The sequence below is a fragment of the Aspergillus foveolatus genome (assembly GCF_047715535.1).
Source record: "Aspergillus foveolatus strain CBS 279.81 unplaced genomic scaffold BDW70scaffold_87, whole genome shotgun sequence".
Classification (NCBI taxonomy): domain Eukaryota; kingdom Fungi; phylum Ascomycota; class Eurotiomycetes; order Eurotiales; family Aspergillaceae; genus Aspergillus; species Aspergillus foveolatus.
The window spans coordinates 20,595-46,647 of record NW_027396151.1 but is presented as its reverse complement, the minus strand read 5'-3'; the positions used below and the strand labels follow the sequence as shown (position 1 = coordinate 46,647).

Sequence of the window (26,053 nt, the reverse complement as noted above, 5' to 3'; positions counted from 1 at the left end):
GCTGGTGGCTGATACTGGTTAGTCTCTGAAGTTTAGGCGAACACAGCAATTGTTCAGAATACAGAAAATGCTGCACGTCTGCCTACGGGATAATCATAGCCGACTCCGCACATCTCTCCAACTGCCTTCAGATGAGTGGTGGGAATCGCCGGGGAACGGGGGATTCTGGACGGGCTGCGGAGTATTGGCAGCGGCATATTTGCGGACGCTCTATTCGCTCTCCAATGCATTGTTATGAGGAGAAGATATTGCAATATAATTGAACGAGCCTATGGCGTACTTATCGTCAAATTTTCAGTCGTCGCCCTAGTCAGCCACTTTCCCTCGCACGAGGATATAGGATCGGAACAACCTCTTGACTGCCTGTCTAATATTCCAACCACCTTACCCCTTCAGTATGAACGGCCATTCGATATCTTGCACATCCAGTACATCCTCTTCACCTGATGTATTGTCGCCACTGTCGAAGAAACGAACGGCCGATAGCATAACCTCCCTCTCCGATGGTCAGACCGATTCTGATGAAATGCCGGTAACGCCTCAAATACTCCGAGATCAGGTCCCTCGATACGACGTTCCTGATCTCTTCGACGAGAACATCCTTGCAAAAATCTTCCGGACAGCATCTGCATCACTAGACGATCCCAAGGTCTTCACGAAACCGACAGGAGTACCTATCGGCTACCCAGAAACTGTACCGCAAGACGGGCCCAGTTTCGGTCAATACGAGTTCAGAGATCCTGAATTTTGGACGTGCGGATTTTTCCCTGGTAGTCTTTATGCTCTCTTGGAGCGATCCACCAAGTACCCTCAACGCGTCTCCATCAGATCTAGCGTTAAGATCCAGGACGTACGAACTCAGCTTCGCTCATTAAGCAAAGCATGGTCTAAGTCATTGCACAGCATGGCCTTTCGAACAGATACGCATGATATCGGGTTCATAGTCATGCCTGCTCTGAAGCGAGATTGGGAACTGTTCGGAAATGAACAAAGCCTGAGGTCAATTACCCAGGCAGCGCGGAGTCTTGCAACAAGGTACGTTCCCACAGCAGGAGCGATCAGGAGCTGGGACTGTCTGGTGAAAAAGGAGATCACGGTTACCGACCAAAGCGAGAATGTGCTCGTGATCATTGACAGTCTATGCAATCTTGATTTACTATTTTATGCATCCGCGCACATGGGAGACGAATCCCTTGCGAGGTTGGCGGAAATTCATGCCCGGACATTGTTACGAACGCATCTTCGAGAACAGAGTGGCATTGTCGTCCCGAAAGGAGGATACCAGGGACAACTGTACTCAACTTGTCATGTTGCGAATATAGAACCTGCAAATGGTAGCCTGAAATGGCGGTGGACAGCGCAAGGATACAGCAATGACTCAACCTGGGCCCGTGGCCAGGCTTGGGCAATACTTGGGTACGCGCAGACATACATGTGGACGAGGGACACCATCTTTTTAGATGCTGCATGCGGTACGGCGGAGTACTTCCTTCATAGACTCGAGACAGCGCCTTTATGCGTTGAGACCCCACTTGACGTGTATTCTCCGTGTCTATCCACTGCCGGTAACAAAAAAAGGAGAAGCACAAAAGGCCGCCACGTCCCCCTTTGGGACTTCGACGCACCAGTTGACCCTTCATCGCCCTTGCGAGATTCCTCAGCCGGCCTGATTGCAGCCAACGGGATGCTGGTCTTGTTTCAAGCGCTTCTCTCCACTGGCCAAGACAAGCTTGCACGGCGCTTTCTAGACGCCGCGGTGGAGATTGTCCGGGATACTATCAATCTATGTCTGGCGTTGGAGAAAGCTCAGCTTGTGGGGGAGGGCTCCAATATCAGGGTTGAGGATAGCACCCCTGGGTGTACGTTCGAGTCGATTCTCAAGAATGGCACGGCAAATAACAACCAGCATGCGCGACGGCAGTATAGCAATCATGGTTTGGTGTACGGGGATTACTATCTTATAGAGTTTGGCAATCGGCTACTTGATCTGGGACTTGTATGATAGGCTGAATCGATGCCAATAGAACACACCATCATAAATAGATACAGTGTCGCAAGTAGACTTGTAAGGTGTTTTGGGGAAAAGGCGCCCTGGCTTGTTCCTGAAAGTTCCACCAGCCTCAGAGTACTCGCCGACAGCTGATTCGAGTCCGTCTAGGGCTGTTGATTGCTGCTATTACTCACTAAAAAGCAATATCCTGTTTCTCGTCACTCACAGTAAGTATATAGAGTGGACGACGTTGATCTGCCTTTTTCTCGTTATCAGTGTCCGTCATGAGACCGACCTCGCGCACTCTGTTCGGGTGAGTGAGTCACGAACCAGCATCTCAGCGATGGCACGATTCTCTCGTGTACTAAATCCCTACTAGGCGCCACTATATTCCATCTAAAGGATGATAGCGTATATTTAGTGGAATAGTGCTCCGTCTCGCCGCCGCTCAGCTAAACACGTCCAAGCTCATTGTCAGATGGAGATAGACTCCAATCACGTAAATCGAGCACGGATGACGAAATAGTGGCTTTCCAAGAGATCCATCTAGATCAGCAGCTTGCATTGGTTGGAGTACAGTAAAGCAACTCTACCCCGCCTCATTATGCTATATAAGACCAGAAATCGCTCATTAAGGTTCTACGCTTGATCACTAACAGGCCAGACCTGAACGCATCTTTTGAGCTTGTGGTAAGAATATCTTTTTCGTCGACTATCCTCACCCTGACATACCACAGCACACTACCCCAAAATGACTACCTCAACAATCTCTCCCTCCAACACCAGACAAACCACCAAAGTTGGCCCTAGTGCCACGTTCAGTGGTGACGTCTACCTCGAGCTCATCCACTGTGACCCGCAAGTTGCAACCGCCAATGTTACGTTCGCTCCGTGCGCCCGCACTCACTGGCACTCGCACGAGGAGGGGCAGGTCATCAAAGTCACGACCGGAAATGGCTGGATATGCGACAAGGGACAAAAGCCAAGACGGATCAAGGCAGGGGATGTGATCTGGGCGCCGGCTGGGACGACGCACTGGCATGGGGCAGATGAAGGAAGTCTCATGACGCACTTTGTTGTTGGGCTTGGGGAGACGAAGTGGTTGGACGCGGTCACAGATGAGGAGTATGCGGCGGGGAGGGAGGCTCCATGATTGCCAGTAATAATTCAGCAGCAGGTGGCTTATAGACGGGCCTAAGTGACCATTGCGTTCTGATGCAAACACACCGAATTGTTTCCTGAGGTAGATTCTGAAGGTTTCCTGCATCTTACCAGGCCATCCACTTCGTACATTCTCGGGAAATGTGCAAAAAAGCTCTCCCAAAGCCTTACTATCAAATTTCTTGATAACAACATGTCATCCTCTCTTCAACTCCGTCTATTCTCCTGGTTGGCTTGTTTTAAGGCTTTGGGTCAACTATGTCAGCCCCACCTATATGCATCCTGCTTACGAGCTAGAATTAATCCACCCACAAAGTTAGTAGATGATCTGTGGGCTAGAGGCAGATCTTGATAGCCTAGAGGAGATACCGTTCCGTGATTACGCGAAGGCAGGAATGATTTGCCGTAGACAGCCACCGTGATCTGGCCGCTACAAGTTTCCTAGTCCAGATCCAGAGCTCTGATGCCCGCCCAGGTTGTTACTATGTGAGACATTTCATGGTGGGATCTCATGGGCCCTTCACGGCTCCTCCTGGTTGCTGAGCCCTCATCACTCTTTACCGGTCTAAAGAGAGCCGGACTTGCAGCCAAGGCATGGTGGATGAAGGGGATTGTATTTGAACCTGAAAGTGCCGTGGCTGTTGTTAGTCCTTGTCAGTCTACGGCAAATCTCACGCTCAATCCGGTCTCCAAATCGCTGACAATATTGCGGACTGCAGGGCCTTTTCTGGATCTGATTGGAATGGCACTCGGTTGCGCCTAGGCATAAGATTAAATGAAAGCGGCATGGCTTTGCTGAAATTGGTCACCCTTGCTGCCTGTTATAAATACTATTGTTCTGTAAATAGCACACGTATTTGGATTGGTATTATGGTATTTCTGGTGTAGTATATTTTACTATGCGTGTCAATTAGAGTGTGTTTCAATTATATCTGGAATCCGGCTGAGAAGCAAGTCCTTTGTCGTTTGATACCAGTGATTTTTTTTTATTTTTTCACTTGTTATCCTACCACCTCCTCCCTTCGAAATCCGAGCCAAACAAACCTTCACTGTAACTTATAACCCGGTCCAACCCGGTAAACTGCTGATCCAGCAACATCTGCGACATGGCTATTGAGGCCTCTGTATCGGCTGCCAAATCCGCGCGAAAGATATTGGGTATATCATTGTCGGCAGCGGGGACGTCCACGTTCAACGAGAAGGTGTTTGGCGTTATGGAGGGTACTCGGGGAGTCGAGAAGGCCTGCTGCCCGAGGATACTGTCAGGACCACCTCTTGGTTCGCGAGGGCCTCCGGCAATATGTTTGGCTAGTGCCGGTGAAGCAATTGTAGGATGAGGGCCTGAGTTAACCCTTTGTGTGGAGGGAAGTGGGCTACCGCTCGTGGTATGTGATGTAGGAGGTAGAATATCCGGCGGTAATTGAACCATCTCACCTGTATGCGATATCTCTGTAGTATATCTCGCAATATCAAGCGAGAACGATTCGTCCTGGACGCATCGCCTGTGCAGCCCAGCCAGTGTGGATGAGTACTTTGCTGGCAGATTGCTTGGGCGCCCCCATACCCCCGCATGAACCCCGGTCCAACGAGTAGCCATTGCATCGAGACTCTGAACCAGGACCCAAAACTCCGGGGCGACATTTTCTTGTCTTGGACTATGTTTCCAAGACAGTAGAAGAGCCCTGGCCGCAATGAAGACACAAAACGCGAACTGGCTACTTAGCGGTGACATTGGAAGCGAGCTTTTCAGATAATGGTTCGTGATAGACGCCACTTCGACCGCCGCCGTCTGGCATGTGTCCATACTACAGAGGCTCGGCAAGCGGCTCTTAAACGGCCATTCGGGGAGCGGAAAAGCGATGGGCTGGTGCAGGAGGATCATAGACGCGTTGTGCGTGACGTGGGCAAGAGTCAGGTTAGGGTCCATCCGCGTCGAGCCCTGCTGCGCGACGTTGACTGTCCACTTCTGCGGAAGAAGCATCTTCCAGTGAACGAGACGGAGATCGAGCTCCTTGAACCGGGTGAGCCAAGCGCCGAACTCCTTCTGGTCGTCCAAGTTCACTTTCTGCTGCAGGAAATATGTGGTCACGCGGCTCAAGGACTCGGTAGCCTCAATGCAGTAAGCGTAGGCCCCGACAGTGGACATGTCCACTGCTGACGATGCAGCACCGGGGGATGTTCCGGCCTCTGAAGGCGCGTCTGCTTCGTCTTCCGCAGCTCGTGCTGGAGCTGGGGTAGGATGACCAGGGAGGAAGGCAATTGGGTTCCCGATCCGCCCGGCGGATTTGTCCCAGATGCCAAAGTAGGGCGTCACGACGGGGTTCTCTTTACGCCAGGTGATCCCATCGCACGGCAGGCGGCGGCGGACATCATCGGCGGTTAGGCTGGTGTTCCATCCCATGCTCACCGAGCAGAAGCGGTCCAGGGCAAAAATGGCCCAGAAGATCCTCCGTCGTTCTTCCGCTTCAGTCCAGTCGGCAGGCGGCGGGAGTACTCTGTAAGGCTGGCAAAAAGGGTGCTGAAAAGCTTCGTCATGTTCGACTGTCAGCTGGAGGTACTCAACCATGCGCGATAACGAGCCAACGAGGGGCCATGCCTGGAAAACGCGGCCGCTACCAATCTGCTGAGTCTTCAGCTTCGCCATATATCAATGAATGGGTAGGAATCCTACATCGTTAGAGGCTAAGATTACAAGAGCCTGCAGGTTCTCAACCGATGGCTGTTTCATGGCCTGTGAGACTAGCCAATCCCGCGTATTCTCAGAGTCGTTGATCAATGTTGCCAGGTGTGACGCTGTCTCGGCATCCTCGACGTATGGTTGAGTCACAACTATCATAGACTGTATGGCGAGTTGAAGCTTTTCCCGATCACAATCATCTAACAGCCGTCTACGGAGTCTCCCCTCGTGGATGACGGGCGTCCACGGATGAACATAGATAAAGTATGCTTCGAGCACATGGCTGAGAACCTCGTCGTCCGGTAGAGGAGGGATCTTGGCTGAGGGAGCTAGAAAGTGAACCTCGTTCTCGTCCCTCCGTCGCTTCTTAGAGGACGAGCCGGCGCCCAGGCTCCCAGACTGTTCAAGTTTTTGGAAACCGGCAGCCAGTGTCGATAGGACGGCTTGGATGGCGGAGTTGCTCTGTTGAGGTGGCCCAGCGCCTGCAAAGCTCTCCAGTCTGGCCTGATGCTTCTCGAGAGAGCGTTCCAGTGCGTCTGATGATGACCCGTTAGCAGCCTCGTTAGCAAACCCATTAGCAGACTCATCAGCAGCACCCCCATAGAAAAACAAAAGACGCGGGACCCACCAAGTCTCCGATGAATGTTATCCAGCGCGCCGGCTTTCATCCCAGGCTTAGCCCGCTTCGTCTCATAAATGCACTCGGACGCAGACTTCCGACAGTGCTGGCAGGCCGGTACCTCCCTCGAGCACCGAAGCTTGCGCCGACGGCACGAATTGCAGGCATGGCCCACCTCGGGGCCACGGGGCGTCTGGTCGGCGGAGCCGGATGAGTCTGGGCCGTTATCTTCCTCCATATCTCAGTGAGCTGGCTCACAAAATGAGGTCTGGGAGGGTCTGGTAAGCTGAAGAGGTCTCCCCATTGGAGTTCCCCCGCATCTCGCAGGAGATAGCCCGAGGGCCGAGTCCCGCAATTTGCCCGATCAGCCCTATAATATGGAGATTACCCGTTTTGGCGGGTTCGGTTTGCAGCAAAATGTACGGTATCACTGTACGGTTTTTTTCTGACGCAGTATTTTCAAATGCAGAAGCCGTCAGGGTCTGCATCTGATGTTGACCGTAAGAACCTGGGTGGCCTAGATTGTTGCGTCCACAGAGTCCCGATCTCGGCCTCGGGGGATCTGCTGCGGGATTCGGGCGATTGCTGCCCGAGTGCTTTACCAGGAATTGCAGGATTGAAGGAGTATTAGACTACCTATGGTTCGTAATTCTTGAACGAAGTCAAGTTCCAGAGACGATCCCTTTGGATTATGATTTATTGTTGAGGTATCGATGCACAATGCTTTTAAAATTCTTTCGTTTTTTACCTTTCTTGACCTGCACCTGCACTGGGGCATCCCCAAGGTACATTATCTCATGTACTGGAAGCCCGTAGGTGGAAGGAACTATCGAGCATAATAGCGTGTAGTGAATAAACGGTTCTATACTTGGGATACAGCGACTTCCTTCAGGATCGGGTCGAGCGAGGGAACAACCGCGTCCCCTGGTTCATCAAGCTATTACAAACAACACGGCCGCAGGATGTTGTGGCATTGGGCACAGGGACTGCGTCTTCGCATGGACATATACGTCTTTCCTGGTAAACTCTTCAATCAGGCTCATCCGCAAGGCTGACTGGCGAAAAGAATTTCAATCCTCGATTGATGTAAGTTACTGTACTTCAATCTCCTCTTTATATATATATATATATTCTTTTCTCTTTCCCCAACAGATGACGCCAAATGCGAGCTCAGAGTTCTGGCTTCTCACCCTCTCTCCGTGGCTCTAGCCGCTAATCAGCTGTCATCGTTGGAAAAGACGACGATATTACCATCCTCGCAATTGCCACGGTGCACAAGGTATCTCCCCGGCTCCTCTTTCGTGTAGGCCATCTTCTCCGGCATATCTCGGGGCCTGCTTTCACAAACCTAGATTCATACCCAAGGACGGAAACTGTCGCCCAGCCCGCTCGGTGTCCCACCACACGGGAGATTGCTTCAGTTGACAGCAACAACTGCTGTCTTGTTGACAAATGGGGCATGGAAAGCCAGGTAGACATAGTGATGGTTATCAGTTGTATGCTAGGCTACGCTACCAGCAAGCGTCTCAAGCACAAAAGATCTTACAGATAAAAGGGGTCGAACAGATCGGTACATTTTAACACCCCGGAGCCTTGGGTATGTCCGGCAGTTTTATGCGCAGTCTACGACAAGTCTATGATGATATCATTGGGTAGGCTGAGGCCCAACGCGACAGTCATCCCCTGAGCAGCAGCAGCAGCCGTCATTCCGTTCTGGTCGGTCGTGTGGACATCAGGCGTATTCCCCAGCCAGTTACCATTTCGCACAAGGGCAATCAGTGCCCTTGCCTGTCTGTACCTCGTCGTATGACGGCCCCGATACTGCGCCGGCGTGATATGCCGCGTCGCTAGCAATGTCGCCAGCTGCCTGAGCTGGCTCTCCAAAGCGCGCACAATCACATGCAGCAGGGTGCCGCCATTCACCTGTCCCCCCGGCGTCGGTTCAATATTTCGATTAAACATGACAGCGGCTTTGATGTATTTCCAGCTTCTACTGCGCGCGTGTGGCCACGAGGGGATTCCGTCCGCGGAGCGCGCCCATGCGTCCGCGTCTGCGCCGACGACCAGCAGTCGCTCAAATTTCACGAACCGGTCCCACTGGAAGGCTGTTGCAAGAGCGTTGGCGGGGTGGATGACGGCGTTGTTGACGGTCGCAAGCGCAGGCGGGTGGGCGGCGAGCCCGTCTACGAAATTCGGGTTAGGGTTAGTGAGGGCGCTGTGCCAGATGTCCGGGACGAAGGCGTGGAGGTCAAGGCCGTTTCTCACGCGCAGCGACGTGAGCAAGGGCCCAGAAACTTTCTCGCTAAGCGCGATCAGCGTTGATCTTTGCAGGAGCGGTGCCCCGGGCGCAGGGACTAGGTTCATATGGCCTGGGCCAAGACTGATCCTGTCCAGGAACGACCACATACGCGAAAAGGCCGAGTAATCACGGCGGATGATGAAGTCAAGATGTGTTTCGCTCGATGCGCCGGCTACAAGACCAGGGCAGTTCGGTCTCTCCAGTGCAAAGACTCGGTTCTTTCGGCACTCACGGCAGATGTAGTGCATGATCCGCAGCTTGGGTTTGCGGCGTCGGTTCCATGCCATGGAGAGGTAACTGCGTCCACTGATCCCATACCCTGCAGGGTTCCAGCGGCCAGTGCCGTGGAGGATAGCGAGGGCATGCAGTTTGTTTCGATTGATCAAGATCTGAATGGGATCGACCACATTCAGGGTCGCAATTTTGGCTTCGATCACGCCTCGAGGCTGGGGCGTCGGTGCCCCTGGGAATGTTGCGTTGTACCAGGCTATAACGGCCGCCTCGGTGTCAAGCTGGGGCACGTTCTGCCACAGGGTCGGCTGTGTTTGTCCGTAGTCGAATATGAGCACGGCATACCGCGGGTTACCCATGTAGTTGAGCAGGGCATTCCTGGTGTATTGTCCCAGGTTGGTTGTATCCGGGGGAACGGGGTGAATGCCTGCTGCAGTATCGGGGGGCAGGCGGCGTCTCCAGATTCCGTTTGCCTCTTCGGTGTTCATGTTGAAATGATACCATCTGTTTGGCTGTTCTCATTCCTATTACCGTTCGTTTAGATTGCCTTACACGACTCGAGACTACCAAGGGCTTCTATATCTTATGTGTCTGGCTCATCATGTATTGATTCTTTTGTGCTTAATATACATTGACTGCACTACCTGATACTCTTCTTTATGACATGGAGCAAGTTATGCTTCATGATTTTCTCGAGTCGGAACGAAGATGGTTGTTCACAGTTTATGGTTTCTTTGTCATAGTAAGAACAAAGTTTAAATTATATACAAAGCTCATAATATGTACACCTGCTCACTTGGTTACCCTAAATACCTCGTCAGAGGCTTAAACAGCCTTACCAAATCTTTACCTACTCTACGTAGAAGCCGCCACAGCGAGATAGATGTATCGTCCTCCTGCTTATGTGCGGAATGATTTCGAGACGCCAACCGAGGTACTCAGCGTTAGTTGGACTAAGCCCTGTCGACGGCTCCTACCATGAGGCCCCAGAATATGGAGAAAATGTGGAGGATTCGCCCAAGCTCTGGATGTAGAACCAACGCCATTTCCCAACAAGAAGGGCAAAAACGGTGGACACCAGCTGAAGACTCAAGACGCCCTAGCGGCCTTGGTACGGGAGGGTTGAGGATTCATTGGCTGTTAGGGCAACCGTGCGCCACGATATAGGTAGGGCTCGCTCTAGAACGATTTATCCGATATTGGGTGCGCGCCAGCATAGGCTAATAAGACTGAGCCCATATCACACATGGCCGTGACGCTGGGATTCTGTGTGACTATTGCAAACCCCTTTTCAGGACGAAACAAAGGTCTCATGGCAAGATGGGCTTCTTGACCGCGTGGGCTTTGTGCCTATCTCTACTGCCCCGTAAGCATTCTTGCGTACAGTTGAATACTGCTGCTAACGCACCCAAGTCTCCCTTGCCCAAAACTGCAATCGCAAATTCTACATTGCTAGCCAGACTGATGCGGACAATATCGGACGAGACTGCCCAATAGTCAACAGCAGTGTCTTCATAAACGGATCGTAAACTGGCTCTCTGGTTCTGAACCGTGTACGCAATATCACGGAGACCCTTGAGGCTGTTTTGCGGGATTCGACCAGCCTTCAGCTCACGTCCGTTGAACTGCCGGATCTTGAATATGTGGACCGGATCGACTTCCCCGTATTGACAGCATCCAGGTTCTCTGCTCCGAAGCTAGAGAGAGTCGATTATATGTATCTGAGACAGGCAGAGCCCGGAAGTGAGCTTGATCTCCCGTCACTCGTGGCTGTAGAGCAATCGCTGAGCCTCACCGGGAATTATCGAGGTATCTCCACCGCACAGAAACAGCCCATGGCGCTGATGCTCGCAAGTGTGAATCTACCATCGTTGAAAATTGTAAAAGATGGCCTCTCCATCTGCAGTATCGACGGCTGCGCGGAGGAAGAGCCCTACAGTCCAATAACCAGCGTCATGAATCTGATGCTATCATCTCTTACTTCGGTCGGCCGGCTTACGCTTGCTGTGAAGACAGAAAGGTTCGCCCTTCATCTACTCCGCCGGGGGTTATTTTTGAACCAACTAATATGAAGATAGTATTTCGCTGCCATACCTCGAAACCATAATCGTTGATAGCAGCATTCTCCCTAGGATTAACATACGTGTGCTTGATGCCACTGTATCTCTCAACATTCCGCGATTGAATCATCTCAAAAGACTGCTCTTATAGAGGGTTCTATTTCAAGGTACATAAGAAGTCGTATCCATGCTGTTTTCTCCAGAGTAGTTTGCCGGTTAATATGGTCTGCTTACTCAGCCTCAATATATCCTCCCTATATGATGCGGCGGATAGCATAAGTATCATGACATCGCACCCGCTCAATATTAGCCTCCCAATGGTCGAGGCGGAAAATCTGTTCCTCATGGGTCCGATTGAGAGGTAAGCCATGAAGCTATCTGGCTTGTCATCAACAATGCAATTACTCCAACTTCCAATACCGTCCGTACCAAGTGCACACTGACCAGAAATTCAACGGAAACAGGATTAACTTACCAGGCCTGCGAAATTTCGAAAGCATATACATCAGCTCATCCCTTCCTCTAGACTGTGGTCAACTGGCTAGGCAATTCAGCGATACAGCAAACATGACATCGGCCAGGTACACGTGTGAATCTACGGCCGAGGAAGACGCTGGCCCCTCTACCCGCGTGAACGTGGCTATCGGAATGGTTATTGGCGTGGTTGGGGCTGGGATATTGGGGGGTTGGCGTTCTGGTGGAGGAGGAGAGGGCGCGGGGTGTCCAAGTCTTCACGTTAGCCAAGTTGAGCTCACAGACTTTGGAATAGTGAGAATGATTTGTATATAGGATAGCTGATACTGGTCGCGCCGGTTCACGAGCTTGATTTGAACATGGGAATGTTTATTTGTATATACCAGCTGCAGTTTCATTGAAACCATACTGCAATAATTACAAATCCCAACTAAAATATTCCCAGCCCTGGCAATTGCCAGCTCAAAGCTGCCATCTTCCAGCCTCTCTCGTGTCCCCATTGCGCAAAGCCGCTAATAGCAGCGTGTCTATAGCATAATCAATCAATTGTGTTCCAGGGAAAGTCAATAGGAAGGCACATACACAGCAAATTCGGATGGATCCCGCTCCATCACATTCAACCAGGCCACTAAAGTGCGTTAGTTTTTTAACTGCATGATGGTTGTCCTTGTGGAAGACGACCAAGTGGGTTACTCACCGGTCGGCACAGCTCTCAGGGAAGAAGACCTCCTAAGAAGACATCAGCAGAGCTCGCAGGGGTACCCTCAGTCCTTCCAGTCTGGACCCGGTACGCAAATAGGGACTGGGGCATACATACAACGCAGTTCTCGCCTTGCTGTCTCTTACCAAGGGAGGTCTTTTCAAAGTCCACCGAGGGTGCGGCATAGGCGAGGGCCAGGAAGGCCGTGAAGGCGGCAATGAGACGCATCTTGTATAGATATTTGTGGGTGGATAACGGATAGAAGTATGAAGTATAGCTGAGGTCTGGTAGAGCGAAGATGGCGTGACGATAGGGATGAATGATGAATTCGAGAGAATGAGACGGCTATTTATGTGCTTCTTCCCCTCCCTTCCAGCAGCCCCCCCGGCCGCTGTTCACATGAACGAAGTACAGAGTAAAAATTCAGAATACGCGGTATGATCTCAGCTGAGTGAGAAGAGACCCAATCGTGCTAATGTATTCTCCAATGAATATTGTAAGAAAAGGCACACGGGATAGCTTCAAGACGAAAAGCAACCTTGGATCCTCGGCGTCTCGTGCTGAGCAACTGAATTGGTAGATCCAAGCCCAAGGGCATCCTTATATTCTTCCAATGAGCAGCTTGAACTTGTGGCGCAGATCGTGCGGAGGACATCCGCCGGGAGGCCTTACATGTCGATCGCCGTCTGATTTCAGCAATCAGCCGCTCTCAGCATGGAGCCAAGGGGCGCCAATGCTGGGCGGATGGGAAAGTGACGGAGGCTGAGAAGATCAGGCGAATGAAATGGTTTTGGCCCCCAGCAAGAGTGGGTAAATGCCTCAACGTCCGTTGTTCATTGAATAATGAGCTTGCGCATAGGGGCCAAAGAGGGTAAGTCTGTATTGCCTTAAAAATGAGCCGGCTAGCAAATTCCAGATTATCGACAATAGACTATGAGAACCTTTTGTTCCTCTACGGAAAGTCTCAGATTCAGGTTAGCGCCTGGTTGCTTGGGTCTGGGTAGGCATGTTTCGGAACAGGTGCCAACGGTTATGCTGACGAGGCTGTGTAATGTTCCTTTTTCTTCACCAGCTTATTCCAAGTGGAGTACATGTAGCTTGCATAAGTGTTACGTATGATAGACCGGAGATGTGCATTGTCCTGCAACATGAGACTGTGACCAGTTGGTAGGTAGGAGAAGCGCAGGCTTCAGCTACTCTCCACCTTCGGTCGTGATAGTGGGCTGGAAGTCGTTGTGGGTGCCTGGAGAAAACTTCTGTAGGCCATGTAGAATGGCACTGCGTAGGCTTAGACGCTGCCACCGCACGGTGGTTGTTGGGTATGGATCTTTCTTTTCCAATCATAGCTTAAAAATATGAAGAAGCCGGCCGGTTAGCGGAAACTTGTACCTTGTCGATCAATGCCATAGTTGTCGACGATACTGGCCGCCCATAATCCAGGAGAATATCATCGACATCCAAACATACGAAGCATCCAATGAAAGCCGCCAGATGATTACCAAATGGCTCTATGCGACCCGTAGCTGATGTAGGATATTTGTGGCCCCTAAGCATCGTGCAAACATGTGGACGGGGCAGGGTTTTGCCTAGGATTGTAGGTGCACTGGTTCCGTATCAGCTGGCTGGAGCACCTCACTATGACGTGACTGTCTGCGGCAATATCAAAGAGCGGCCTGAGATTTTTTTACGGCGGATTTGCTGTATGACGCATCATCTGAATGGCATCTACAATGGGGGTCTCAAGATCGCGGCTGTCTTGTGAAGCGACTGTATCTAATGTATACAATATAAGGACATGAAGTCAGGGGCAGCTTCCATCTTCTATCCTGTGGTTTAGTAAAGTGCGCCTTTCTGTTTAGTAAGGGCCTCTTGACATTGCATATCAAAGACTCCAGGCACGCATCCGTATTCCCTAACCCTCGTTCAGACATCGACGTTGCAGTTAATTCCCATTGAAAAGCGCGCGGCATTAACTCAATTGACACTGACAGCAACTCAAGCCCCAGCGAATTGCAGTGACCATGCGTCACCGAGGCGCTCATTCGACTCTGCAAGTCCACCGTGAAGTATTATACTAGACCTGTCAAGCACGTCGGCGTCGAACCACCCTCGAGATGGAGGCACTTCCCCCTCCACGAGAACTTTGTCCCACTTCCCGGACTCAATGTCGAACGTCCAAGCGTCTGAGAGCATCTTCCCTGCCCCCTGGTGGCCCAAGCTACTAGGATCGTGTTCTCCAAACATCGTCGCTAGCGATGGCTTTCCGCCGATTTCGAGAGCAAGAAGGCAGCTTACACTCCGCGGGCTGGGGCCATTGGCCCCGTCTGCCGGATACTCAACCGTCCTCCACGTCTTGTTCTCAAGGTCAAACACGTCCAGAGCACCGCCCTGCTCCGTCTTGCCGTCAAATCCGTTCATGCGGTAGATCTTGCCGCCAGCGTATGCTATCGATGTGCCGCCTCGTTCCGGGCCCGGGGCTTGAGCCAACTCGGACCACTTGCCACTGTTAACGTTGAAAGCCCACAGATCACGGAGTCGGCCCTTTCCAGGGCAGCCGGCATGCAGGAAGATCGTCTCTTTACCATCGCTCGTAAGGGCGTGGTAGCTGCGTCCAACGGGGTACGGGGCTTGGGGATCCGCGGGTTGGATCCGCGACCATTCGCCGTTACCAGCGAATGGGTCGAAGACCCAAAACGCGCCCTCCTCTTCGATAGGCGCCATGGCTGTTCCGCCACGGCCGGAGAATATATAGATCTTACCAGCAACGGTTGTAGACGCGCTGCCAACACGGGGTGGCGGGCTGGTCGGGACCCCAGCGATTGTAGACAGGAGGGTTTCAGCGCCACCATCTATATCGAGTCAGTATTTCACTCTCAATGGTTCCAGAGAGCATGCGTCTCTTACCACTGCCTACTGATATGCGGTAGACTGCAGAGTCTACAGGCTCTCGAGGTCGCAGCTCTCCGCCATAGATGAAGGCATCTTTGCCAACAATGGACAGAGTCTGGGATGACCTCTGGACGGAAGCGTCGTTCAGAAGCTTTTTCCACGCCGCACGTACCATTTTGTGGACAAATTGCAATGATGGACCAGATGTTATCCCTCAGGAAAGAGTTTCAACGACTTGAATTTTCCCAGTGGCAATGGACGAACGCGGGTTTCTTATATCTATTTGAATTACGATACGCTGATAAACTGTACTTATCAATACCACAAGATACCGCAAATACTACCCGCAAGGTCCCCATCCAGAACAAACTGGCGTAAAATTCATCCATATTAGGTTAGACTGGGTTCCCCGCCGATCTCGCACGTGGGGTTGCCTGACCACGGCCATCGTCTATCCAACAGCATGAAGTCTTCAAATGTGCAACGGATTTAACCAGGCATGTCCACCGAGAAGTCGCAGCTGGCTCAAAGATGTGTCAAATCTCAGAAGGTACGGCGTGACCGCTCCGGATGCCGCTCGTGCCGCAGAAGAGGGAAAAAGGTCAGTCGCCCTAGGTACATATCATGCCCAGCAATGGCCTAATTGACCAATTCTGACAGTGTGACGAGGCTAAGCCTATCTGCCAAGCTTGCATACGGCTCGGCCTAGAGTGCAGATACGGCGTTGACTTTGCATTCCGGAATTACGACAGAGAGTCGTTCATCCAAGGCGGCCCTAGCAGCCGACCCGACAGGGCGACATCGCGTCGTGGACTCTGCGCCAGTCCAATTTGCACCTCGATAGAGTCTGGAGAGATAATCAAAACGCGGTACCTGGACCACTTCATCTCACATGTCCGCCATCTACTCCCAGCATCCCCATTCCATTTCACCCATCTGCAGAGAACCCTTCAATCACCGCAACTGAGGTCCGCCGCCCTCTGCATCTCAGCATCAAATCTCTCCATGCTCAGCACCCAGGTCCAGAGACGATGTGTTCCTAGCGACTCTCGAAGATCTGTATCCAGCCCGGTCGTCAACCAGCTTCATCACGCCCAAGCAAGGAAATATCAAGAGCAGACGCTGTCCCACTGTCGCAATGTAATAGCGCTCAATATGGAGTCGGAGGCACCCGCCATTCTTACGGCGCTTACTGTCCTCGCATATTACCACCACGCATCTACAGACCACCGCCGCTTCCGACTCACAGTATGGGACACGGTCCGCTTTGTCTCGAACCACCGCGAAGTGCTCACGCGCTCGGCGGACGGGAACCAGGCATTACAGATGTGGTACCGTCTTTGTGTATCCCATAGGTTGGGTAAACCACCTGCTATGCTGCTTGAAGGCGAGGGAAGAAGTGTCCATGGTCCCAACCTCTATCCCGGCTCATTAGAAGAGCTGTATCTCCATTGTATCACGGGTCTGAGCTTGGACGACCTTATTTATGATATCCTGATCAAGACGACCGAGATCCGCTCTAGGATCATGGTGTTTCGCTGTGTAGCGGGCTGGTATGGTCTGTCGGACGAGGCCTGGGAGATTGGCGGAGTCGCTCATGGGCTTCTCACTCGTTACCTCGGGAGGGATGACAATGAAGCGGAATCCGCGGAGACACAGAGCGGTTACATGCGCGGCGTTCATCTACGAGGGCTTCTACATGTCCAGCGGGAGAGGCTTGCAGTGTGGACATCGCATCTCAGCGTGTCGAAGGGCCAATCGCCAGGCCCAGCCAGCCTGATCCCAACCCGCATCCGCACCCACCGCGACGCAATGAACGCTCTCTACTCGCTTCTCTGCGAGACAATGTTCGATGAGGCCGAGGCTGAAACGACTGTCGAAACACCCACCTCATCTTCCCACTCCTATGCGCAAAAATTCATCCACATCCTCTCAACCCTAGACTTGGCCGCATCCATCACATCCGACATCTACACATTCAGCCTCACCGAGGTTCTGTTGCAGCTTGTTCAGTGCTGCAAATCGCCTTCCTTATTCACCTACATTCTCGATACGTTCTGGCCTCTTCTAGAAACCAAGGGACGCGGTTACGAACACTCGCACTACCCGACACATCTTGTGAAGCGGATTATCGGCTTGATTGCGGCTTACTGGGCACAGGGGAGGGAGATAAAGCTGGTGCTGCCTGCTGTAAGTGAGGATGTGCCCAAAATGAGGTTGTTGGATATCTATAGTGAGATCAGGGTGGTGGTTTGTGGGTGGGATGGTCAAGGGGAAAGGGAGGGCAAGGGTGAAAGTTGCTTTCTCGAGAGTGTGAGACTGCCTTAGGATTCAGACAGGTAGGACTGCGAGTGTTCAGTTATGGGAGAGAGATTCCTCGTATCCTATATATACATGTCCTTAGAACAGCTTCAATTCAACCAGCCGAACCGCAACCCCCTTCTTCGGTGTAAACACCAACCTCACCTCCTGCGTTGTAACAGCAGCCCAGCTGACATCTGTTATTCCATTCCCAACAGCCTCTCCATACTCCCCATCGATATCGAGACCTACCCACCCATCCCCGTCCAGGTACTCAAGACGATAGCTCTCGGGGATATCGACATTCGCCTCCTCAACAACCGCAAATGCGATCTCTGCCCTCGTGATCTCTACGGCCTCTCCGAAATCGATCTCAAACCAGATTTCCTTGCCACTGCCAGTTGGCGTGTCCCACCAATTTTGAATTTCGGGGTAAAACCACACGCGTCCGTCAATGACGAAATGAATGTCAGACGCGTCAACGCCAGAAACAGATACATTTCCGAGAGGGTATTCCGTGTCAAGGCCCAGCTGGATAGACTTTGCGATAGGACGGTCGATAGCAGGGGGATCCACGCGAGTGATGTTGACCGAGAGCCGGGACAATGTGTCGGAACTTGCGACAACCTCGCCATCGACCTCAACCTGGAGCCCTGACGAGCCGTATCGGGTTCCATCTACATCCCATTGCACAGAAACATCGTGTCCATGATAGAGCACGTTCTCAAGACGGAAGTAAGAGACTTCGTCGGCATCCGCTAGCGGGTTCACGTCAAGCACATCTTCAGCAGACGGTCTGATCCCAACAAACCCGGAAATTACCTGATCGATAAAGCCGGAATGGAAATAGTGCGGACTTCTCGCGAGGCCGACAATTGGGACGCCCGTGTCGGCGTTGTAGTCTTCCTCTAGGTTCAGGATACCGTCGTACGAGGGGTTATAGTGGAGATTCGCGTACTGCGTCAGGAGGCTATTGTATTCCTTCTTACTGATTATGCCCGCCGCAGACGAGACTGGGTAATGATCGAGGAAATTGGCGAGCCCTGTCAGAACCTGAGTCGTCTGGTACGGCCACGAAGGCCCGTTCCACTGGCATTCCGGGTTTGAGCCTTCATAGCGGTATTGCCTCATGTAGTACTCGTAACTGGGCTCGTTGGTACGCAGCCCATGCGACCCAGCCAGATTCTCACTGTCGAGGATATGGCTCCAGGCCTGGGCATACGTTTCATTGTCGTCTGGCAGGTCATGCGTCCAGGGGACGTACCCGACCAGCTCTCGTCCCCGGATCGGATCCCAGTATGTGGCGTTCTCATTGTTGACGTAGAACCGGTCGATGAAGTGGTTGAAGGTAGTGTTCCATAGATATTGCTGGACAAGGGACTTGATAGTCTCTGCTTTGGCGTTGTACTCGTCCGCGAGATCCTCGTTGCCCGATAAGGCCGCGATATTTGAAATCGCTTTCGCATTGGCGAATTGGTAGGCGTTGATGCTCGGCCTGAACGCCTCGCCCCCAAGAAACCCATCATACCCACCGCTCGCGTCGATGCTGGAGATCGTGTACTCTGTCGCGTCATCCAAGGGTTGGATCCAGTAGAGCCCTTTGCTCTCATCATAGCCGCCAACGCCACCTGTGGCGCTTTCATCACTCCATCCCTCGTAGACACTAACCATAGCATCTAAACGTTGCACTGCGTCGTCAACCACTCCATCCACCAGGTAACCCGCCCAAACGCCATCGGCCAAGACCTCAGAGAACTGATAGGGGTATGTATTCGGCCCAAAGAGAGTATCAGCGTAATCCTCCTTGAACCGACGGTCTCGACACCAGCGTCCTTCCCGGAGATGGAAGTTGGCTGCATCGATCAGAATCGCCCATGGGGAAGTCTGCCATGAGACGTCGTTGATGAACTCGGTGGATATATACCCAAGGGATCCTAGATCGCGCTGGTGTGCACGGAAGATGGACCAGCGGTAGTAGTAGACTTCCTCAATTGACGAGACCGAGGTTTCGAACAGCGGGATTCGGGAAGTGTACCAAGGGGCATCAGCACCGAGGTATTGACTTATGAGGGACGTTGCATTGAGGGCGTGGGATACACCCACGAGGGGGACCAGTGACAATAGCCTTCTGGATTTCATGGTGCCCGCTGACATGGCTTTTGGGGTAGGGCTCGGTGGGAAAAAGGGCATTTATGAAGCCAACTGCGGAGGAAGATCGACCCCCCGCAATCTGACCTCTGAATTTAACCGACTGGACCTGACGGGGAGCCGGTTGATTGCCGATCTCCTGATCGTCTCTTGGTATGATGATATTCTTCAAGATTCTGCAACGGCGTCCCAACCCCACCCGGAGTTTCTTCCCTTTCATCGGCGGAGGGCCGAAAGGTTGCGTCAGGAACATGATAAATTTATCCGATAGCCCCCTGGTAGCCCCGACTTTCCTCAGAGTGATACGATCAGGTTATGCTCCCGTTTTCAAGAGTTCGCGCTTGTTCGGCGAACCGAGCTTGACGGAGCGGTTAGGGCTCTGTCGACAACCAGCAAAAAGTTTTCCGCTTTATGCAGCCAGGTTCAAGCATTGTCAGGTACCAGATCCTGGCCTAGTGCGCCATCCTTTGCTCTGACTGAATTCTGACTATCAGGGCATGCAGCTGCTCTACTTGAGTACGCAAGGACCTGCCTGAGGATCTCCCGGCTGTGTCGCCATGTTGCCGACATCTTCTAGACCGGGCGGCGAGGCCCTGAATCCTAAATCTGCAAATATTTGATCTGAAAAGACTCTTAAGTTGTGCACTGGAAAACATTCGGCGTGTACCAGCAAACTGAACGCTTCATTATGGATCCCATCAATTCTGATGGACTGGGGCTGCACAACGAGCATCGGTTGACGGCAACCAAAGTCAAATAAACATAAGAAAGGTTCGATTGTCTTCGCGCTTTTTGCCAGGAATGAAGTCGGCGCCAGCTCTGTTTATCTTATTGACGAAGGTTCCCCATTGAAGGGGCATCCACGCCATACTGGCCATGGTCGTGGGGGCGGCATCGCTAAAGAGAGTAGCTAGGAAGCAGTGTGCTACCCCAAATGAAGTCTTGCCATACCAAGGATACATTAGAAGAGAATGCCGCGGTAGCCTGGCGCAACTACCTCTGGGTACTGGGGTATTTGTGCCGAGTTCGTATACGCGCATTGCTGAGTGGGCTTCGTGGGCATAATTGCCGCCCAATGATTGCCGGACTCGTACTCTGAGGATCGCTCAGGTAGCATGAAAGAACTAACTCTGATAATGCTCCAATGGCCTCGATGCGACATGATGTGCGAAGAAACGAGCAGCCTCGTGAGATGGGGGCACCTGTGCCTACCGACAACTACTGGAAACTGCGGCCATCCAAAGGCTTTCAACCGCCCAGGCCAGTTCTTTCGTCCATGTCTGGGCGTTTTTTCTTGCATAGATCAGCTCTTGGTATTGATCAGGCCGAACTTCCTCGAAGATCGGTGATGCTGGTCCTTCTCGGTCACTTGCATTGAAGGATCGAGATGGCGTCAAAGGATGTACAGGATGCGATACGGGCGTGAGCTGGTGATCGTCAAACACAGCGCCATGACTTCTCAGCTGTTAGCCTCACGAGCTGAAGTTATGGGAAAATTATGCACTGTGAATTCTCGCCATCACGCTCAAGATCAGCGCTCAGCACCGCCCTTCAAGCCACAAGGTTTGCCTAAAGCCCGTCTCGTATACTAGCTGCAGGTGTTCCTGTGCCAGCCATCTATCTGTAGCTAGCTGGCGCCACCGACAGCTCTTATTTGCAGAAATTGAGCTGGGGATGCGTGTTGAGTATCCAACTGCATGCAGACCCGAGTCTTGGCCATACTGACGCTACGAAGCTGCAGGTGATGTTTGCCATACCCCTCTCTCTTGATGGCTGGCTGGGTGGACTTCACAGCTTGGATGAGGTTCGTTTGCTCCCGACTTACAGGAGCCAGTTCCAATTACCGCTGCAGCGGACGCTGATCATTCGATGTTGTCTTGTATGATTACAGAACATTATTGGCTGCCCATACATCCCCTGCGCAACCTGCCAGTCATGCTGTGTCACTGTGACTGCTACACACTTACTCTTTGTCATGGCAACAGTTGCCACAGGTCACTAGGTATAACTATTATGAACACATTATCCTCTATTTTCTGTGGCGGGTTTGCTCTCATACCTGAGTACCAGTTACCACAACGTCGTACCATGTCTCCAGCTCTGCTTGATATCGAGGTTCAGAATGAGGTTCCTCCATGCCTCTTCCCCAGATCGTCTCTCTCGCCAACTGATAAAACAAGCGAACTGGGTACTCAAGAACTGGTCCTCACGGACAAGTTGGACGCTGTCCGCCAGTTCCTCCAAGAAAGCCGTATCACCCTTCCAACCGCTCTGCAAACAGCATGGGCTCTGACGCTTCGCTGTTTTGTGTCTTGTGACATCCTCTCGTTCGGCTATCATGCCAGCAATCTTGACGGCCATGAGGAACTGGCTCTCGTCGGCCGAGTCGACAACACCGAGACCATCGCGGTCTGTTTGCAGCGCATTGAGGAGCAAAAGCAAGCCCCTGGAGCCCCAGCGGGCTTTGAGATACATGCCATTCCATATGAGCCCAATCGGGCGCTGTGTAATACGGCTGTCATTTATGATGAGCTTGGACATGCGCCAGAAGGAGTATGCGATGATATGCAGATCGACCTCGCCATCGCAGTCCGCAGAGAGTCCAGTTCCCGGCTTACTGGATGCATCGTGTTCGATGACGATTTGATCGGTGACAGCATTGCCATAAGCGTTCTCTATACCTTTAGGCATGTCCTGTCGCAAATCCTCCACGGCGCGCATAATCGCGTGCCAGACCTCTGTTCGAAGGAGGACAAAGCCGCTATCAAGCGCTTAACAGAGAGGGTATCGCCGCCAGACCGCCGCTGCTTGCACGACATCATCGTCGATCAATGCCGAGCCCATCCAGAGCGCATGGCCGTCTCTTCTTGGGACGGGGACCTTACCTACGAAGAGCTCGACGAGCTCTCCCTTCGTCTGGCTCACCATCTCGTCGGCCTCGGGGTCGGCCCCGAAAAATTCGTTCTGAGCTGCTTTGAGAAGTCGACCTGGGCTATCGTAGCCCGCCTTGCTGTCTTGCGCGCAGGGGGGGCCTACATCTCTATCCACGCTACGAACCCGCCAATATACCTGGACTCCGTCATCCAGCGGACTGAAGCAGGCGTCCTGCTGAGCGACGTCAAGTTTGCTGCTCGCTTTCAGCACCTCGTTCCTCATTTTGTGGGCATCACCCCAGAGTGGCTGCGCAGTCTACCGGTGAACCATGCACCACCATGCGATACGGTTGTGCCGGAAAATGCTTGCCTCGTTCTGTTTACCAGCGGCAGTACAGGCCAGCCAAAGGGTACCAGACCCAGTCTATGATAGTTTCCGTATGCTAACCCTCGTCCCCGGCTTTAGGCATTGTCCAAGTCCACCAATCCTATACAACCGCCATCCAAGACTACGTCCGCAATCTCGGTCTCGATTCCACCACACGTATGTTGCATTTCGACGACTACGCCTTCGATATCAGCAACTTGGAGCTGCTAGTTCCGCTTACTATCGGCGGGTGCTGTTGTGTCCCACCCCCAGTGAAGACCACTGACAACCTGATTAACGCTATCAGTAACCTGCGCGCCAACATCACCTTCCTCACCCCTACCGTTGCCATAAAGCTTGATCCAGCGGAAATCTCTAGTCTGCACACGATCTGCGTTGGCGGCGAGCCTCTGCCCAAAGAACTCATCGATAAATACTCCTCCTCCAGCACTCGTCTTATCAATCAATTCGGCATGGGCGAAGTCGCCATATGTTGCGCGTACAACGATAGCATCCGTCCAGATCGTGGGAATACTATCGGCCGTCCAGCGAGTGGCCCTATCTATATTGTTGACTCGGCGTCGCCGGAGCGTCTGCTTCCACTGGGAGCGGTGGGAGAGCTGCTTATTGAAGGGCCGCATCTTTCCCGTCGGTACTTGGACAATACAGCTGTCTCGCGTACAGCAGCAGGATTCCTATCCAAGACGCCCCGGTGGATGGCCGAGCTACATCCCGAGCGCAGCGTAAGCAGGATGTACCGAACCGGCGACCTAGGCCGGCTCAACGCAGACGGAACATTAGATTACATCGGCCGTAAAGACACCATCCTCAAGCTAGACGGGTGCCGTGTTGACGCTATCGAGGTGGAGCATCAGGCGCGCAAGTGTCTCTCACCTGCTGACGCTATTGTGGTTGACCTTCTAGGTGCCATTGACGGCACGGAAGATCCCCAGATCGCGGCACTGCTGTACTTGGACGGACATCCTGACAGTACAGTCCCAGCAGTCAATGGGGAACCGGTTATCACGAATGCAGAGACAGATGGCATGGCTGGGGAGAAGGTCGATACTATTCGCGATGCCATCAGGCAAGCGCTGCCGGCGTACATGGTGCCGTCTGTCTTCCTGCTCATGTCATGGATGCCGCGCACGGCTTCAAAGAAGACAGATCGAAAGAAGATTCGTATGTTGGCGCAGAAGTATTACATGGCAGAGAGGAAGCTGAGGATGGACTCTCCATACTACGTTCAGCAGTCGCAGGTGCTTCCGCCGTAACCAGCCTTGTACACTTAACTGGTTCTGTCTTGTTTAGCTGCGTATATTCTTAAGGAGTCTTTATTCGTGACATAGCAGATACAGCAAATAATACTATTTGTAGGGCTAACCTGGTCCACATATATTCTATCTGTTTACTACCTATGTATGATTTTTCTTGACCTGCACGTATGCCACGCACGACAGCTCATGACACCTCGGATTAATCGTGTCTAGACTTGACAGACAGATAAGACGTGGCTTACTAGCCATTATTCTCGGTACGCAGGACTAACTTGTAAATCCTGCGAGGGAACCCCGCCCAGCCCAGTAGTAATCCAGGTAGGGAGGTTAAGGCCATCCGATGCCCAGCTCCAGCCTTTACGGCGTACCCAGATTTCAACTTGACCAGTAACACAGGTACCCCGCACTTCCTGCGCAAGGTGAGCAAAGCTGTTCGCTGGGATCGAAAGCGGCCCGTCTTGTGACTTATACTTGCCCATCGTAGGAGAGATACAGATGCACATATGGCCCCTGTCCTGCCGCGATGATTCTTACCAGGCATATCACGGAGATATAATTATATTCTTGCAAGTCATTATGCACAACCAGCCAGCCATGACAGGATAATGTCAGACTCGGACCCCGCGGCGGAGACTTGATTTAGGCTGCAGTTCGAACCGTCTAGCGCTTACTTACCTACTCTACCTTGCATACGATACTGCGGCCTATCGCGCCATACACGCATTTGCCCCAGAGCCCACTGCTCGTACTCAAATCACTCTGTGATAGGCAGAGATGAGCTCAATGCAATTCTTTTGTCGATTGCGGGGGTTGCTGCGTGTAGCCTGCGCATTCCTGGCAAAGGCGAAAACAAGCCAAGGACGCCACTCAGTCAGAATCGTGTTGCCTTATCCAGTTCGGTTTGCATTTCCTCAGTCGCGGGATAGGCTGGCAAAGGTCGGTAACCAGCCAGCCGCCAACCTGGAGATTGGGACAGGCAGTAACGCGTTGCTGCATAATTGGTTAGGAAGCCAAAACTCCATCGGCGACTTGATTATTGAGTAATTGTCTAGATTGCCGCAGCTCGTAGGACCTTGAGTGGCAACCCCTTTTCTGCGACTGGCTTGACTGCCTCCGAGCTGCAGTTGAGCAAACACCTGCAGCCTGCGGACAATACCTGAGCCCCGTGACATTCATGCTGCATATAGGTTTAGTGTCTTTCGTAACTGCAGCTCATCACAGTCTTTTAGATTCATTTATCCCCTTTTCATATTGCTTTTCAGGCCGGCGCCGCCGGCTTCTAAAGCGCCGGGCCATCAATCCTAGGACTAGAGCTAGGTCCTAGGACAAGATTATGGCTGGAGTCGCTAGGAATATTGGCAGCAGCAAGAAGTGTGTTTGGTGCCTTCACTGTTGACTTCAGTGACCAACTGATATCTGAAGTGCTTCCATGTGTCCATAATAGGTGGCGAGGTGCTGGTATTGCTCCGACTCGCCGTAGGAATGGCCTTGTTAGGTTGTTGAAATCTGGTATTTTCCTTTGCACCGCGTAAAAAAAAATTAGGACATTATCGCATTAGGAAGATTCCTCACGGGTTCTCTACAGTAACCGGGTTAGAGCGTACTTTCCCTCTGACTGAAGGATCCGATCCCAAGAATGGGTGCAGCTCTGAGGTCCAAATATAGTCCTATGGCTTATGCTCACCATAGGAAATCTTCATGCGTTGATTGTGAGTAACGGACACGTATATTTCGTTGCTTGTTTCAATGAGCTAAACCAATGCCATGAGAAAATCCTGATTCATCCTCTTCAGCCCAACTCTTCATAATATCCATACTCTGGCACCATCAAACAACTACCCAGATAGGCGCTCCAGGGCTGCTTCAACGGCGGTATGTGATTGTTTCATTCAACTTGTCAGCGACCTGAAACTGTTAGCGAGATACCGAGTCTTTGGAATAGAAGACCTACCCAGACCGCAAGCTGAGCCGGGTCTCCGGCCTCTCT

At 52.2% G+C, this 26,053-nt stretch overlaps 10 protein-coding genes across 10 annotated transcripts; 5 read left to right on the top strand and 5 right to left on the bottom strand.

The window, feature by feature from the left end:
• Positions 1 to 397: 397 nt before the first annotated feature.
• BDW70DRAFT_171804 (Six-hairpin glycosidase-like protein) lies at positions 398 to 2,278 on the top strand (the record flags this gene model as incomplete). The annotated part of the gene is made up of 2 exons (XM_073743321.1): positions 398 to 1,859; positions 2,223 to 2,278. 2 exons carry the CDS (start codon positions 398 to 400, stop codon positions 2,276 to 2,278), a joined length of 1,518 nt encoding a protein of 505 aa, XP_073591768.1.
• Positions 2,279 to 2,410: 132 nt separating this feature from the next.
• On the top strand, positions 2,411 to 3,356 carry BDW70DRAFT_144127 (cupin domain-containing protein). The gene is made up of 2 exons (XM_073738205.1): positions 2,411 to 2,680; positions 2,728 to 3,356. The coding sequence occupies exon 2, from the start codon at positions 2,742 to 2,744 to the stop codon at positions 3,141 to 3,143; it is 402 nt and encodes a 133-aa protein (XP_073591767.1). The 5' UTR covers positions 2,411 to 2,680; positions 2,728 to 2,741; the 3' UTR covers positions 3,144 to 3,356.
• An 801-nt stretch (positions 3,357 to 4,157) lies between these two features.
• On the bottom strand, positions 4,158 to 6,685 carry BDW70DRAFT_153747 (Zn(II)2Cys6 transcription factor; the record flags this gene model as incomplete). The annotated part of the gene is made up of 4 exons (XM_073739711.1): positions 4,158 to 5,474; positions 5,520 to 5,771; positions 5,823 to 6,364; positions 6,457 to 6,685. 4 exons carry the CDS (start codon positions 6,683 to 6,685, stop codon positions 4,158 to 4,160), a joined length of 2,340 nt encoding a protein of 779 aa, XP_073591766.1.
• Positions 6,686 to 8,070: 1,385 nt separating this feature from the next.
• On the bottom strand, positions 8,071 to 9,465 carry BDW70DRAFT_163990 (uncharacterized protein; the record flags this gene model as incomplete). The annotated part of the gene is made up of 1 exon (XM_073741400.1): positions 8,071 to 9,465. One exon carries the CDS (start codon positions 9,463 to 9,465, stop codon positions 8,071 to 8,073), a length of 1,395 nt encoding a protein of 464 aa, XP_073591765.1.
• Positions 9,466 to 11,321: 1,856 nt separating this feature from the next.
• Positions 11,322 to 11,826, top strand: BDW70DRAFT_153746 (uncharacterized protein; the record flags this gene model as incomplete). The annotated part of the gene is made up of 2 exons (XM_073739710.1): positions 11,322 to 11,398; positions 11,502 to 11,826. 2 exons carry the CDS (start codon positions 11,322 to 11,324, stop codon positions 11,824 to 11,826), a joined length of 402 nt encoding a protein of 133 aa, XP_073591764.1.
• Positions 11,827 to 11,943: 117 nt separating this feature from the next.
• Positions 11,944 to 12,556, bottom strand: BDW70DRAFT_144125 (uncharacterized protein). Its single transcript, XM_073738204.1, has 4 exons — positions 12,329 to 12,556; positions 12,209 to 12,240; positions 12,094 to 12,139; positions 11,944 to 12,038 (listed from the first exon to the last, which is right to left on the bottom strand). Exons 1-4 carry the CDS (start codon positions 12,437 to 12,439, stop codon positions 12,024 to 12,026), a joined length of 204 nt encoding a protein of 67 aa, XP_073591763.1. The 5' UTR covers positions 12,440 to 12,556; the 3' UTR covers positions 11,944 to 12,023.
• A 1,455-nt stretch (positions 12,557 to 14,011) lies between these two features.
• BDW70DRAFT_119966 (Kelch repeat protein) lies at positions 14,012 to 15,319 on the bottom strand. The gene is made up of 2 exons (XM_073734744.1): positions 15,116 to 15,319; positions 14,012 to 15,060 (listed from the first exon to the last, which is right to left on the bottom strand). Exons 1-2 carry the CDS (start codon positions 15,273 to 15,275, stop codon positions 14,207 to 14,209), a joined length of 1,014 nt encoding a protein of 337 aa, XP_073591762.1. The 5' UTR covers positions 15,276 to 15,319; the 3' UTR covers positions 14,012 to 14,206.
• Positions 15,320 to 15,596: 277 nt separating this feature from the next.
• Positions 15,597 to 17,428, top strand: BDW70DRAFT_171802 (Zn(II)2Cys6 transcription factor; the record flags this gene model as incomplete). The annotated part of the gene is made up of 2 exons (XM_073743320.1): positions 15,597 to 15,701; positions 15,761 to 17,428. 2 exons carry the CDS (start codon positions 15,600 to 15,602, stop codon positions 17,426 to 17,428), a joined length of 1,770 nt encoding a protein of 589 aa, XP_073591761.1.
• A 72-nt stretch (positions 17,429 to 17,500) lies between these two features.
• On the bottom strand, positions 17,501 to 19,555 carry BDW70DRAFT_163986 (Six-hairpin glycosidase-like protein; the record flags this gene model as incomplete). The annotated part of the gene is made up of 1 exon (XM_073741399.1): positions 17,501 to 19,555. One exon carries the CDS (start codon positions 19,553 to 19,555, stop codon positions 17,501 to 17,503), a length of 2,055 nt encoding a protein of 684 aa, XP_073591760.1.
• Positions 19,556 to 22,402: 2,847 nt separating this feature from the next.
• On the top strand, positions 22,403 to 24,063 carry BDW70DRAFT_171798 (non-ribosomal peptide synthetase; the record flags this gene model as incomplete). The annotated part of the gene is made up of 2 exons (XM_073743319.1): positions 22,403 to 22,832; positions 22,889 to 24,063. 2 exons carry the CDS (start codon positions 22,403 to 22,405, stop codon positions 24,061 to 24,063), a joined length of 1,605 nt encoding a protein of 534 aa, XP_073591759.1.
• Between the last annotated feature and the right edge of the window lie 1,990 nt (positions 24,064 to 26,053).